Source organism: Pleurodeles waltl, chromosome 4_1 (genome assembly GCF_031143425.1).
Source record: "Pleurodeles waltl isolate 20211129_DDA chromosome 4_1, aPleWal1.hap1.20221129, whole genome shotgun sequence".
NCBI lineage: Eukaryota > Metazoa > Chordata > Amphibia > Caudata > Salamandridae > Pleurodeles > Pleurodeles waltl.
The window spans coordinates 782,349,422-782,366,251 of NC_090442.1; the positions used below are offsets into that span (position 1 = coordinate 782,349,422).

Here is a 16,830-nt window from a genome sequence, read left to right on the forward strand (position 1 = left end):
CCCCCAGGACAGAGATCTGGGCCTAAATCCATCGTTTTTTTGCTGCCCATGCCATTCCAGTTTGGACCCAGCCATATGCAAATCAGTCTTGACCCTGTTCCCCATGGGACAGTCCAGCCCGAACTGCCAGGCCGGGTCTACAAGACAAGGCAAGACACAAAGCTACAAAGAAGCATCCTGAAAGGGGATTGCTTCCTTAGGTAATTTTTTAACTGGTGGGTCACAGTAACAGCAGGGACAAGTGTTGGACCTGGGCCTTATTGCAGGGTCATCCCAGTCTTCTTGCCTCCTTCCTCCTATTTTTTTCTGACCTGTTTTTGTTGGCTTGAGGACTCTGGGCACTTTACCACTGCTAACTAGTGCTAAAGGCCTATCTCTCCCATAGGTTAACATGGGGGCTGCCTTTAAATAACATTAAAGTTCAGACTGTCTTTGGGAGCAGATGGAAATTTGGAGTTTGGTCTCCCTGAAATCACATTTTAAATACATCTTTTAGCAAAGTTGTTTTTTAGATTGTTAGGCCCATATTTATACTTTTTTTGCACCGCATTAGCAGCATTTTTTAACGCAAAAGCGTCGCAAACTTACAAATTACAATTATATTTTGTAAGTTTGCGCTGCTTTTACATCAAAATATGGGCCTTAGTTTGAAAATGCCACTTTTAGAAAGTGGGCATTTTCTTGTTTTAACCATTCTGTGACTCTGCCCGTTTGTGGATTCCCTGTCTGGGTCAGTTTAACAGTTGGGCTGTTTATGCATTTCCTTTAGACAGTGAAGCAAAGGGTGCTGGGGTGTAGCCTGCATATCCTGATAGGCCATCTGTGCTAGAGTGGAGGGAGGAGTGGTCACTTACACCTGAATGGGCTGTGCCTACCCTCTCACAATGGTGTGTATGGTGTGTGTCTGGGCCTGGCCTGGTTCAACCCCCTGGTGTGTGTCTGGGGCCTTGCCTGGTTCATGCAGAATCTTGCAAACTGCAAACAAGAGAGACTTCCCTTTGAAGTTTAACAACTTCAAAGCAGAAAGGGGTATAAGTAGTGGACCCAATACCCCATACTTTAGATTTCTTCAAGATCATTTCAGTAACCAAGAGGAACCTCTTCCAAGGAGACGAGCTGAAGAGAAGTGCTGCCCTGCCTTTGACTGTGCTTTGTTAGGCTATCCTGCAGTTGCTGTTTCTGCCTGTAAAAGAGGACAAAAACTGAACTTTGTTGTGCATTTCTGCTTGAGAAGTATCTTCAAGGGCTCGAAATGAGCTTGCCTCCTGTTTTGAAGTCTCAGGGCCATCAAAAACTTCCTCTGCCAGCACCTGGACTCTCTGCTGAGACTCCTGCTCTGCCAAGTGGTGGCTTATCCAGTCCCTGGGCCCTTGAAAGGTGAAGTTGGCAGAACAAGAGCTGAAAATCCCCGCACAGAACGTCATGCGGAGACATTTTTGATGCACCATCTGCAACACCCCCAGCTGATAAATAACGCGCCGCCGGCTTTGCCACTGAAATTGATGCTCCATCTGCATTGCCACTGGGAAATCGACGCATCGTGGCTACAGAAACGACGTGCAACACCCGCTTGCGGCTTCTGATAACAACACAAACCCCACGCAGCGTGGTTTTCTAACACCATGCGAAAAGGTTTTCACGCATCGTCCCTGGGTGTCAAAGTCATCCTGACTCTGCGCAGATCCGAAGTGTCCCATCCGGAAATCGACGCATCGCTCTCTTGCGAGGGAGAAAAACGACGCATCACGGACCCGACTGGAGAAGAGACGAAGCACGGCCTCCCTTGCGAGGAAGGAATAACCGCATCGCTGACTTTTCAGATGCACACTCGCCCATGCAGCTTTATTTTTGACGCAAACCATGTACTTTGTGCAAAATCATCATTTACATTGTTTTCTATGGGGTTAAGACTTTTATTCTTTTGAAAATTCATATTTTAACTTGTGTATGTTGGATTTTTGTCGTTTTGGTCTTGTTTGATTTAGATTAATATTGCTTATTTTTCTAAACTGGAGTGGTGTCCATTTTGTAGTGTTTTCATTGTATTGTGTGGGTGTTGGTAGAAATACTTTACACATTGCTTCTGAATTAAGCCTGCCTGCTTGTGCCAAGCTACCAAAGGGATGAGTGGGGGTAAACCAGGTGTGTTTCTTCTTTGCCCTGACTAGAGTTAGGGTCCTTGATTGGACAGGGGGTAACCTGACTGCCAACCAAAAACCCCATTTCTAACAACAAGCCTCTGAAAGATCTATTTGACAAGAGTTGAAGCAACCTACAATGATGAAGCCAATAGATGCTCAGATAGTGGTAGTACTGATATTTTGTCTACCAGATCTAAGATAGAGTTTACAGGCATGTGCAATGTGCTCTGATTTTAGGGTCCATTTAATTGGGCTTTTAAGAGATAGGGCCTATCTAAGTATATGCAGTTTCACAATAGCTCCTGCATTTTTGATGCAGTTCTTTAACAAGTACGTGTTTAACAGGTCTTGATCTATTCATTTCATGTCAAATGGGTTTTGCTTGCATCTTAAACAGCACCAGGAAAAGCTATTCCAATATAGTTTACATTTTTAATCTGAGCCCTACCACAAGCATTCTTCAGTTTGCCCTGGATATGAGGTGTGTGTTATTAATTGTCTATATTCATTTCCAACATGCTCTCTGAGACATGCAGGGTTTGAACTTCTCATATTCTCTGATAAGAAGGCATGGCTTAGTGTAGGGTGGAAAGCAAAGTATAAGAGTAATAGAAACACCATCAAGGTACTTTTTCTTATGCAATCCAATCCAAAACTTGACCTAATATCACACGTACAGGAAAAACAAACGTTTCTTGGAAAACTACTGAAGCATGCTACCGAGGGGAAAGCTCAAGCATTTAACTAATGGTCAGTACATCTGTACAGAAACGTTTTTAGTTGTTTTGTAATAGGTAACATCCTATTTTCCATTCAGTATATCATAAGGGCATTCCAGAGCCTTTAGGCTGCAAGACTGAAAGTTCTGAGCCATCATGCTTTAACTCTTAACTTTCCCGGAAAGAGGAAAACCCTCACTAAAAGGCACAAAGACCTTTACCCACAGAGAGCTCAAGGCCTATCCGAAAAGGACATTGACTCACTGTTACTATGGTACCACTCAACCAGCCTGACCATCACCCTTTCCAGAGCATGCACATCATCGTAATCATAAAAGGTAACAGGAAGCGGCGGTCCAACCACTCTGACCATATCCTAACAACCTAATCTCTACTCAAGACTCGTTCTCTCATACCACCCATCTGTAAAAAACTGTCCGAAATGCATGCTTCGTAACTACAGACCAGCAATAAAATAGTGCACAGAGATTGCTATGCCTATCCAACCCAACAATATTAACATCATATTCCTCACAGATACCTGGCTTAATGGTTGATCTCCTCCCTTGTTTGACATACTGGTTCCTCCCAACTTTATCATTTAGTAACTGGAACGAGAAAGGCGTTTAGGAGGGTTGGGTTGCAATCATACATAGAAACTCGATCCAACTAAAATGCTTCAAAATCGAGAAACACTCAGTATTTGAATACTATGGAGTAGGACTCCACGCTGCTGAAACAAATCCCTCCAAGAGACACATTATTAACCACCCACTGAGAGACAACAAATTCTTCATAGAACAACTAATGGATCTCATTACCAAACAATGCCTCACATCCTCCAATAACTTATTTTTAGAAGCGTTAGCCTCCACTACAACATCCCCTTGTGCTCCCATGCAGACTGGCTGAGCTCCTTCTTGATTACCAATGATATAGTGTAAGTATGTATCAGCCCTACCCACATCAAGGGATCAACTCTTGACCTTCTGATTGCAAATGGGTGATCTCAATGAAATCCTTGATACCAGACTAGTCTGACCACTACTGCAATCTTTTCCACTTTTGCTTCGAAAGACCTTTAACCAAAGGCCAGAGAGTGTCTCAGGTATTTGTACCGTTGGCGTGGAAAGAAAGAATGTACCTTACCAGGACGGAAGAAAATATATTGTTCAAAACTACTCAGCCTGAAAGCGGCAGGTTTAATACGGTATAATACTTATAAACAACATGAGTGGTGGCCTAAAGATCTGCCCATCGTGGGGCATATTTATACTCTGTTTGCGCCGGAATTGCGTCGTTTTTTTGACGCAATTCCGACGCAAAACTAACTCCATATTTATACTTTGGCGTTAGACGCGTCTAGCGCCAAAGTCCAGGAGTTTGCGTCATTTTTTAGCGTGGACACCTACTTTGCGTTAATGATATGCAAGGTAGGCGTTCCCGTCTAAAAAATTGACTCTGAGGCATGTGCACCGTATTTACACTCCCGGGCAAAATTCACGCCCGGGAGTGGGCGGGTCAAAAAAAATGACGTACGGCCGCTTTTGCGCCGTTTTTTAGCGCCTGGACAAGGCAGGCGTTAAGGGACCTGTGGGCTCGGAAGGAGCCCAGAGGTGCCCTCCCATGCCCCCAGGGACACCCCCTGTCACCCTTGCCCACCCCAGGAGGACACCCAAGGCTGGAGGGACCCATCCCAGGGACATTAAGGTAAGTTACGGTAAGTATTTTTTTAAAAAATGTTTGTGGCATAGGGGGGCCTGATTTGTGCCCCCCTACATGCCACTATGCCCAATGACCATGCCCAGGGGACAGAAGTCCCCTGGGCATGGCCATTGGGCAAGGGGGCATGACTCCTGTCTTTGCTAAGACAGGAGTCATTTCTATGGGGGTTGGGAGTCGAAAGAAATGGCGCAAATCGGGTTGAGGCGAAAAATTTGCCTCAGCCTGACTTGCCCCATTTTTTGGCGCCCAAGCTCCATATCCCCCTACGCCGGCGCTGCCTGGTGTACGTCGTTTTTTTCCACGCACACCAGGCAGCGCCGGCGGCTAACGCCGGCTAACGTCATTGATTAAATACGCGCCCGCATGGTGCTTCAGAATGGCGTTAGCCGGCGCTAATTTTTTTGACGCAAAACTGCGTTAGCGCAGTTTTGCGTCAAAAAGTATAAATATGGCCCCAAATGTCTGCAGTGTCTTTGCCCCAGTGGATGCCCATGCTCTGGTGGATGCCCATTAAGTCTTCGAAGAAAGTCAGCTCCTGGATTTTAGATTATATTGAAATAAAATAGACCATCAGCCTGAAGCTTGTCTGTGGATGTCCACTAAAGTAATGAACAAATGATCACCAATCATCATAAAATAATTTTTGCTTTTCCACATAGAATTTCAACGCCCTCGTAGTTCTTAAAAACGAAGCTTAGGCAGGAAGACATGCAGGATTATTTCCTTATTTCTATTCTGTTAGTACTTACGGGATAGCAGATGCAGCATGTAAAGAGCATGCAAAGGATGCCCTTTGTGTTAACGAAGGGAATGTAAAGCCGAGTAACAAGAAAACAAGCCTAAAGCTCACCATTCCCTCTGGGAGTTGTATTTTCACTTGGAAAGTCTGCCTTTAAAGTTCGTTAATAGAAACAATCAACTCAAGTGATCTGTGAGGCTAAGCCCAGAATGAAATACTATTGAGAATAAAGATCTCTTCTATGGGAGATCGAAGCTGTAAAATCGGAGTCATAAAGTATCACTATGTTTGCTGAGATGAACTACAATATCTGAGAGATAAAGTACGAACAAATCTATTTGTACTGTTGTACTAGCCCTGCAAAAGAAGAAGAACAACATATCATTAAAGGACTTCTAGAGGATGTAATTTCTTTTGTAGAGAAAAAGATCATAATCTATGGTATTTGTTTTCTATATTGACTCGTGGTAAAATGTATTTTAGCAGCACACCTAATGGAAACATTTGCTTCTGAAATTTCTGTTTATACATCAACACATTTTCAGGAGCCAACATATGAAATTTAACAACGGTAGGAAGAGATGAAAACGGGATCCCCTACTAAACTGGTAGATCAGGAACCTCCGGGAACCATTCAGAAATTTGTTTTGCAAAAGATGAAATGTTTTCAAGAACTAACATTGGAAAAGGAAAAATAGAGCAATCAGTACCATCCTTAATCTGTGGAACTTCCAGAGGAGATACAAAATAAGGGAAAGCATGAAGAAACCTCCTTGACCGGTTGTACAGGATGTCATATCCCAGCTAGTTTTGTCTCATCACCGGTGGGAAGCAATCATAGAACATATAAAATTATTATCTGTGGCACACCTATGTTCTCCAAGACTGTTATGAGTGCATTAAAAGGGACCTCCCACTTCTGTAGTATGTGTGAGTACCTTCATCCAATTACTTTCTCCGCTTTAGTTGGGATGTTACCAGAGGAACATCATTTTGAATACCCCCAGCACCAAAGTGGGGTTCCAAAGTGACATAGGGCAATACTTGTGCAGGAAGGACTACAGCTACTGGGCATACCATGAGTGTATGGGCTGTACCCGTGCGTATAAACAGTCCACATGAACATTCTCTAAAAATATCAGGTAAACACCCAATTCTACAGTGTTATTCCTAGACCCGCACAGACCATACAAGGCTTTTATCTTTGCATATGGGCCTGCAGTGAGTCTAGGGCCAAGAGAGACAATACTCAGGTTATAGTTGTTAGTGTGATATACAAAAATATAAGAAATGATCCTTATGTTTTGGAGTGTAACTTGTTGTTTATTGAGCACTATTACAATGCATTATAGGGCACTGCAATTATATGTACTGTTTTTATTACCAACGTACGTCAAATTTACTAAGAAATAAAATGGAAGCACTTTACGCTGTGCTTAATTTGTAAATAAAAACGTGCCAGTGCTCAAAGCCCTCCTCTTAAAACACACAGCTGCTGCAATTAAATGTGCGAACAAGGAATACTGAGGCAGCTTAATCCTAAAGCCATCTCGGGCCTCTTCAATCCATTTAAAGCCACTCCCTGCCCCTCAGCTCACTCTTGCAGCTTTCTGCTTTCTCCCTTTGTGACGCTTTTTCGTTTTTCTCTTCCTCCGTCTTTCCCATATGTGTCTTTTGCTCGCAGCTAATGCTTAAGGCAGAAAGATAAGCGCCGGCCCTCAAAAATAAGTGCTGGTGCTCCGCACCGGAAACAACAAGCACAAATTAAGCACTGACTTTACATTTAAACACATAATTTAAAAAACAAATTCTATGTATCTGGGCCAAAACCTGCACGCTGTTCTTTGGCAAAATTAGTTAGAATGTGAGAAGGATTTTCCATTATGCTGCTGTCCTTAAACCTCCCCTGTGTCTGCTTTTTCTTCATGTTACCACTCATGTCAAATGTACTCAGCCATGTTAATGCTCTTTTACTGAAGTGAAAAGGAGATCTAAGTGAAACCTGTGGACAGGAGCACAAAACGTTTCACCATTGCTTTCATCTCTGAAAAGGTTTGGAAATTTGGGCATGAAGTATAAGATACTGTTTAAAACAGTAAAAGATGTTTTAAAAACCAGTGCAAAGCATCAGGATGTTTTAGTCCTAATGGACGCCCACTACGCAGCAGCTAACCCTTGAATATCTAGGAATCCACAGCCTCCAATACAATCACTTAGACGTTCTATGGATAGCATACGTTACAGAACACGAGATAACAGATGTAGTCAACGCGTTATTTTAAGAGGATAATTCATTCATTCAGTTTCCTGTGATAAAACAAGTTCGCTCCTGGCACTTAAATGAAGTTCTATCTTCTGTAACCAGGTGCATCTTTTTTGTGTGTTTTTTTCACTGATTTACTGTTTGAAGTGTTGCACAAATACTTTACACATTGCCTCTTAATTTAAGCCTGACTGCTCTGTGCCAAGCTACCAGAGTGAGAGGACAGGTTAATCTAGGGAGTGTTTGTGAGTTACCCTGACTAGGATTGTGGTTGCTGCTTGACCAAGGCTTACACCCCAGTCAACCAGTAAACCAATTTCTAACGACCATTATTTTAATTACTGCCTGTAACCAGTGAGTCAACCTTGTGCTTGATTTATCAGTCTCAGAAACTCACACCTACTCTTTTTTGAGGAGGCTGCAATCCTGATTTAAAATGTTAGGAAGGAACTGCTAAACAGGCTATGACAAGACTAATTTTATCACATCATTTGTACTTTTTTGCCAGCAATAAGACATGGGCCAAACGTTCTCTTCGAAAAGCACTGAAGATGTAGCACAGTCTTTAGAGACAAGATAAAGGTGGTCCAGTAAAGTATGGTCAGCACTTACAGTTTTGTTGTAAACGTTAAGAATCACTAGTTTGTGAACTTGAACACTGGAAACTCATCCTAAAAATTGCAGAGGAGTCTCTCTCTGATGAGGAAGGTGATAAAAACATTTTAAAAAGTGTAAAGTACTACCCTGGGGGTGATTACAGTGTGTCCTTTGTACACGGAGTGGCCTTTGTAAGTTTACATAAAGTTCCTTTATTACGTTTTGTAGGTGTAAATGTAGACATAGAACTTTTCATTTTGACTGAAATATATTGTCAGGTAAAGTGCCAGAGCCTCTTTTTCTGGCAAGCCGATGTTTTCGATCTGATGTGAAATTGTCTGAACAATAATTTGTATGAGCCAGTGTAATAAGCACATGTTGTCTAAAGGCCAAAAGTAGTCCATTCTAAACATTTCCCCATAAAAGAAGTAATTCCTGTGTAATTTACTAGCTTCAGTCACGCCACACTCATTTTGAGGGAAGGTACAGTTCTCCTGCTTCATATCACCATTAGTTTCTCAATATGTATGTATGGCGGTAAAACCAAGCCTTATTTTAAGTGCTTTACAGGCTGCATCAAACTGAGTATAACACACAACAAAGTCTTAAAAGGTTTGGCCCATATTTATACTTTTTGACGCAAACCTGCACTAACGCAGGTTTGCGTCAAAAAGTATAGCGCCATTCCAGGATACCAGCCGGACGCCATATTTATGGAATGGTGCAATCTGGCACAAAGGGTGGGCTAGCGTTAAATAATTGGCGTTAGCCAGGTGGGGGTGGTGGTATGGGAGATGGGTGTTTAGCACCAAAAAATGACGTTAGGCTGGTTAAATTTAAAAAAAGATGACTCTAACCAGATTAGCGTCATTTTATGGTGCTAAACCTACCATGCCACATGACTCCTGCCTTAGAAAAGGAAGGAGTCATGCCCACCACCCCAATGGCCAGCACAGGGGGCAAGGGTCCCCTGGCGTGGCCATTGCACCCTGTGCCATGGAGGCGGGCCCATTTAAGGGCCCCCAATCGCACTTAAAAAAATTAAACAAAAAACATCCCTGTACTTACCTCCACTTACCTGGGATGGGGTCCCACATCCTCTGCTGTCCTTCTGGTGGGGGTGAGAGTGTCCCTGGGACCTGGGGAGGGCACCTGTAGGCTCTTTCCATGGTGTCCCACCATGGAAATGGGCCCACAGCTCCACTAACGCCTGCCCTGACCCAGGCGTTAAATAATGGCCCTAAGCAAGCTTAGCGCTATTATTTAGGCCCGCCTACCTCCAGTGCGCCATTTTTGCACGGGAGGATAAATCAGGTGCTAAGGCCTCTGGGTCATTTTTTGCCCGGGAACGCCTACCTTGTATCTCAGTGACGCAATGTAGTTTTTCACAGGCAAAAAATTACCTTAACTCCAATATTTTGGCACTAGAAATGTCTGGCACCAAAATATAAATATGGAGTTGGGTTTGCGCCGGATTTGCGTAAAAAAGATAAAGCAAATCCGGAGCAAACAAACTATAAATATGCCCCTTAGAGTCTGCACAATGAGATATAAGGGGTAGCGAAGGCTCAAGTCTGGAGAATGCGGTTTCCGTTTTAAGATTAAAGTACATTCTTGAACAAACTAATATATATTTTCAACTCCTTTGTATGGTATGCCTTTATAAACAATTTGAATTCTTCATTTAGAATCTGTTAAGCATAGTTAAACCATCCAATCGATTAGGTTCTTTATCATCCCTTCAGTTTTGGTTCTTAGTTCCACGGTAGTCCTTTAGTGATCTTTAATTGCTGAGTTTTAGTCATTTTGTAAACAGACGATACATCTTCTGAACAAATAAACTCTTTAGACACTTGTAAGGCCAGATGTTTTTGAGTTTGATTCCAGATTGCAAAGATTGTATTATGTGGGCTGCGTATATACATTGGCAGGTATGCAAACCATTTAGCAGAGATGTGTAATGCTAACCACAGTGTTTCTGCGATGGGAGTTGCAAGGGAGTTTCTAGACAAAAACGTATTTGGCATACCACAATTCTTTGGCCTCTTATATGTAGTAAGATGATGTTGTCAGTACTGCACTGGTATGTATTTTTCCCAAACGGGGTGGAAAATGAGCGTGGAGTTTAATTATGATCAAGAGCATTAAACTATGTCATGGTCTAATGGGATGCACACCAATGACTTGATTCAGTAGCACAATGATTTGCCTTTAGCGTGTTTTTGCTTTCTTGTGTAATTTTACCTCTAAAATGTACTTTGTACTTTTGTCCACCTTGTCTTCTCTCTTTTTCAATCCACAGACTTTTCAGTAGTTTAGGAGAGCTCCATACTATTTCCCAGCGGAGCTACGGGACCACCTACACCGTCCGACCTGGCAGTCGCTACCCGATGACGCGCCGTGCGGCCAGTCCAGTAAAACCCAGTGCGGAAAGGACAGAAGCCCTGGGCGCTGTGCGCCCCTACTCTCTGACCCCGCAGACCATTCTCAAATCTTCCAGCCTCTCCATCCCACACGAGCCCAAGGAGGTGCGGTTTGTGGTGCGCAGTGTAAGTGCAAGGAGTCGATCCCCCTCCCCATCCCCTGGGCCCTCCCTGCACACACTTCACCCACCACGACCATTCGTTCAGAAGCCTCTCCACCTGTGGAGCAAATATGACGTGGGAGACTGGCTGGAGAGCATCAACCTAGCAGAGCATCGAGATAAGTTTGAGGACAATGAAATCGAGGGGACCCACCTCCCAGCCTTGACCAAGGAGGACTTTGTGGAGCTAGGGGTGACACGGGTTGGACATCGAATGAACATTGAAAGAGCCCTAAAGCAGCTTACAGAGAGCTGACGGGTGTCACCAGAAGTGACTTTCCCATGGGTCACTTCACAATAGTATTCTACTTTTTGTTTCAATTTCTACATCTCTGAAAAAAGGAAGAAAAATTGATAGATTTATATTTTGATCAGTGCACTGAAAGAAGAGGAGGTGAGTTCTCACACTCAACACAAACTGATCCCCTCAACTACTCTCACATGCACACAAGCACCACACACTCTTTCTGACCTCCTAGAGTCTCTTCACCAGATCAGTTCCCAAACTCCTGAACTTGAATGTTACACGGGAATGGTCAATTTCCTTTTTGATGTTTCCACGCTTTTGGAGGGTCCAACTGCACATTGCTTGGTATGCCCAACATCGTCTTTCCAGATCTGGACCTCCACCTAATGCGCCCTCCAGCTGACTCCTCCAAGAGAAGACCACAGAATGCCAACGTTTTCAGATTAAATCAAAATTGACACGCAGTGAGAAAGGCTGACCACTTGACTGTGAGGGGGGAGATGGGAGGGCAGAGAAGGGGTTCATGGCAGTAAATTTGTTCATAGGTTCCCCTTCAGTTTACATTGAAGCAGCAGTACTATCAAAGATCATGGCAAAACAAATTGTATTTTATGGCCCTAATTACTTTCCTATAAGTAAAATTATTTTGTCTAGTAGGCCAAATATTTATACAATCCCAAATGTAAAGATTTTTTGGTTTTCACGGTGTAACTCCAGTGTGGCCATTCTCTTGTGTTTCCAGGTTTATTTCTGTGAGGAGGTCTTTCATTTATTGGTATGTTCATACCATTGATGTGCCAGGCCTCCTACGTAAACACAGATGTACATTTAGTCTACAGTGTGTGCAGAAGCTCCTCTTAAAGCTCGTTTAACAAAGGTAGATGCGGCAAGGTGGGAAGAGGCCCTGAAAACCTAAAATGTCCTTTTCCCATAAATGCACTAGGATTCTAAGTGAAGTGGTGTGCATTAATGTTCGAAATTAATCTACATTGTTAATTTGTTAAATACTGCTGCTCCAAGCTGAAATCATGACGGGAATTTCCCTTACTGCCCATGTCATTTGAAGAAAGCGCTTTGATATCCTGTGTTTTCACCTACCAGAGTGAAGATCTGGGATGGTAATGAGTGGGAACAGCTTGTATCATGATCATTTTAAGTCGGTTTTCAACTCTTAAGGAGGAACGCAGAGAGGCAATTTCTTAAAGGGACAAATAGATCTATTATATATGGTATCTGTGTATTTAACTAGTTTAGCTGACAAAGAAATGTGAAGCTCCATGCCTTCTCCAATTAAGATTGGCACTCAATTCCATTCAGAAGAGTTTTGCATCTTTCTAATCAATATATATATTTGAAAAATGGGGATGGGGAAAGACCAAATATCTATATATCTATATCTATATATATATATATATATATATATCGCAAACACATTTTGTTACAATTTTACTAAAATGCTCTATCTATAAAATTCATGACATGCTAATGGGAATAACGATTTCCCAGGGACGCTGTTGAGTTTGGGAAGGACATGGGTGAGGGGGGCACTTTTTTTTTCCCTCTTTTTGACAATGAGATGAGGTGAAGGTGTTTTTTTCTATTTAAAAATGCGCACTGAAAAGTGAAATGTTTTTGAACGATCTTGACTAAACACTGAAACTTTGTTCTGCCGACAGTCCTCCTGCTCGTTGAGGAGGGCTGGGAAGAGAAGAGGTGTCTCCCGATCTGATTTGTCCTAAAAATCATTGCAAATGTAGTATTGAAGCCATGGGCACTACCTTTTCCTAAACATCATTGTAAATTCAGAAGTGAAGCCGTTAAACAATTGATGACCTGCGTAAATAATACATTTACATAGAAATGTTGATTTAAAAAGAAGCAATACTGGAGAACTTGTTAAACCCATCCCCCCACCATCAAATCTCCCCAAAAATATATTTTAAACAATACTTTTCGTTTTATTAGACTACATTTTGCTTTACGTTTTTAATTGATATGTATATATCTTTTTTCCTGCAGGTATGTGCCCCACTATTTGATAAATTTACGAACGGATTACAATCTTAGCACTTAACATGAGGCACTCTGCCTCTCACGTATCAGTGATCAGGCTCGGGACTGAGCTGAAATATGTTTCAGCACAATCTAAAATAAAGCCAAATCTACTTGCTTTATTTCTTACTTCGTCTTCTGAACGGTATGACATAAATTGTGTTCCATTTCTAACCAAGTAAAAAAAAATTCAGGGATAATTTGCCTCCCGATATTAAGGATGCGTCCTTGCTGAAGTCCATCAACTCTGTAGCTCAGGAGCAGGTACTGCACACGTTTCATGTCTCAAGATTGATGGACTATGAACGTGCCCAGTCATCAAGGCAGTGTGTGGACATAAGCGCATAGAGCCCCCATTTGAAGAAACATTGCAATAGCGAAATTGAACAGATCAACATCAGATGAAGATGCCTAATCTGTACATTTAAAGACAGTACAATTAATTTGTCTGGGCAACATTGCCATTTCTCTTATCAGGGATTTTTTTGTTGCAGAGTAAGCACTTAAAACAGACCAGTGTCTTAATTGCCATTAAAAATAAAATAAAGTCTTCCTGCAATTAATATTGCTTTTAGACTTTAAATGTGGGCATTTTTAGTGCAGATTTGCTTTTCATTATCAAAAGGCTAACTGCTAATAATATTACGTTAAAATCAAGAGTTGTGAAAGTGCTAAAAACGTGTATCTATTTTTCAATTCTGCCCACTGACCAGCCGCATCTTTACGTCTTTTCGTCTCTTAAGAACCCTTAACAAATTTAAAAACGGTGACTGGGATTAACATCCCTCTCAAAGCAATTAGGACTCCTCAGCCAAAATTATACCCTAAATCGCGCACTTCAGATCAGAAGTTGGTTTGTTGCACCATTCTCAATCTCTAAACCCCATGGGCAGAAAGAAATAACTGATCATCAACGCATATGAGGACAAAAATGTAGCTCGAGGAGGCAAGCCACTGTGCAACATACCAGTCATCAGGTCACCTGACTAGCAGTTACCCGATGTCAAGAATATTCTGATCATAGCACACCAAGCCGGAAAAGAGTCCATACTCTCAAGAGCCAGAAGTATTGTAAGACAACATGGGAAACGTCCTGACGTCAAATGTCTGTGTTCTTCTGTACTATCGAGCACAGCTGAGTCTCTTTTTGCGTATGAAGATGAACCTCTGCTATTGGCTTTCATTCCAATTATTGCAATACCGCGTTCCGGTCTCACTGTTGGAGCCCTAAAGCATCAGTTTAGTTGGTGACACCTCTCTCTATCCTATTTACAGCAGCAGTGTTTGGTAAAAGGACTGATGGGGATATCAAGGTCTCTTTGGACCACCAATATCCCCTGAGAAAGCACTTGGGAATATTTTGACTTGTCAGCTCAAGTCGTACCTACTTTTTTATCCCCTTAGAAGGAGAAGATGGACCAATGTTAATCCGTGCAGCTGTGCAAGAAAGTGAGACATTAAGGCTCAAGAATCTGTAACACACCAGAAGTCTTTGCTATTCATGAATCATAAAGGGGCACAATACACTTTCCCTGAATGGATTTACTTTCAAAAGGATGACAATATGTGGGATGTAAGGGGCATGCTAATTTATACAAGCACCCCCTCCTTCCCTTTTCCAAAGTAAAGGCAAGAGCAAGTGTGTATTATTGGCACTTGGAGAGTACTTCTGTAATGCATGAGGTTTTGAAAATGGAATGTTCTACTAGTTTTGTTTTCTTTTTTCCAAGGTGGTTACCGGTCTGCTCCCCAAAGTCCAAGAGACGTAGTGGAGGGGCTCAGTGATGCGTAAAATGAACTCTGTGATGGGATAACATAATCTGGTGCTAAAAGAGAAGATACAAGTTTCCTTATGGGGCCTGTCTCTTCCCTTACATCTTAACCTTTATAAATATTTCATACTACAAAACAAATGTTGGCGTGTTTGTGCGTAATTGGAAGAGGTCTGTCTACTCATGTGTGCACTGCCGTTGTGCGTATGTAAGGGAGAACAATACAGATAAAGGTGTGCCTTCTGATCCAGTGTCATCAGGTGGTTACTAGAGTACTCCCTGGGGTAAAGACTCTAAAGCAGGTCCCCAAAAAACCTACCAATCTAACGCAGAGCTTGATGGAAACCACTGCACTTCTTTGGAGACCAGGGTTTTTCTTTGATTCCAAATGAATATGTAAGCAAGCCTCCCATCATGGTGAAAAACTGTTGCGTAGCTCCAAATTCCATTATAAGGTCATCTGGAACTCTGACTGGTAGACATATTCAAAGTGCTACTCTCACCAAACTGTAAATGTTTGAAATAGATGTCACGATAATTTAGAAGTTTCCAAATTACAGTGAATGGTGTGTGAAAAGGATAGAGCTCTCATATTAAGATAAAGATTTTGAGAGATACAATTGCTACATACTCTTTGGCCATAATAAACCACCTCAACCTGTATTCCAAAAACGCACACTTAAACAATATCTTCCCCATAAAGCATTTTCTTTTAATGCCTAAAGAACACCGACATCAAATTACTAATGCAGAATGAATATCAGCATTACATAGAACATCTTGGTCAAACTAGTCTCTTACAAGAATTGTTGACTAGAATCACAAAGCACAACTTTCTTCAACCTCTACATCCGTCAATATTCATGTGATAGCATATCGTCAGGAAAATGTCACAGAGCATGCTCAATTTAAAATCCATCTCTCGGAGCAACTAGCACCCATCTCACTGAGCCAATTCATTTCAACATTCAATCCAAACAGCATATTTTCCTCAACCATCCTGTTCAGCTTCATACAATAACAAGCACACTCCATGCAATATTCACTTCAGTACACTTTTCATGTAATGCCAATAGACCTGCACTGGTTCTTCTTCTGCATTAATATCTTTTATAGAGTCACATGCTTGGTGGGACTTTTCAGAGACCATCAGTTAGGATCCTGAAACAGTTATGATTTAATGACATGTCAATGCCTTTAATATTCACATTTTCAATGACTAATGATTGAGCTTGGAGAATGGGTTTATGAGGCAGTGTAGCCGTTGTTACAGATTTAGTGACAGTGTTTTTACCACCATTAGATCTTTCACTATTGAACACGTGATACATTAATATAAATCTACGATGTTGAGGTGTGAGGTCCTTTGCCCTTCATGAAGTGATGTTAGTGGTTGCTTATTCCACCTAACAGTTAACTCCTTTGTGTGAGCCAGGACAATCAGGCGCTCTCAAAGCCAATCACATTTACAGGTACCAGGTTTCTATATCTTTGTCAGCAAAATATTACTTAAGTCTGTTGTTGTTACACTTGCTTCATTACAAATGCAACTAAAGTGGTTTTGAATACGATGCTGGGAATATTGTTAACACCGTCTGTCACTATCCATTCGATTGTTGCTTTCTTATAAAGAGTGGTCCTTTGTGTCAAACAAACAAAAGCAACAAGTAGTTGGCGAGCTCGCCTACAAATCATTCAGTCTGTCAATATAGCAACTAAGCACTATTTTACCATTAAGTGCACCAAGAGAACATGCTACAGTATCGGAATGCATCACAAACTAAAGATGAAAATAATTAGATTGGTTAGCAAAATCACTGTCTTCACTACTTTGGTGAGTCCTTCAGAAAAGCACACAAATCTGTCTATTTTCCGAGAATGAGGCAATAGAAAATGCTATTTTGCACGACCCAACCATTATATCAGAAGACTAGAACAGATCAAACTTATCTTGTTTTCACTGAAAGGAAAGCACCTGTCATGAGAGAGAA

At 41.8% G+C, this 16,830-nt stretch overlaps 1 protein-coding gene across 1 annotated transcript in view; it reads left to right on the forward strand.

The window, feature by feature from the left end:
- The window catches only part of SHANK3 (SH3 and multiple ankyrin repeat domains 3), a 1,519,554-nt gene extending 1,508,397 nt beyond the window's left edge, over nucleotides 1-11,157 (forward strand). The window contains exon 24 of the mRNA XM_069229472.1: nucleotides 10,487-11,157. Coding sequence (XP_069085573.1) covers nucleotides 10,487-11,024 — 538 coding nt within the window. The 3' untranslated portion in view covers nucleotides 11,025-11,157. The remainder of the gene's footprint in view (nucleotides 1-10,486) is intronic.
- The last annotated feature ends 5,673 nt before the right edge of the window (nucleotides 11,158-16,830 follow it).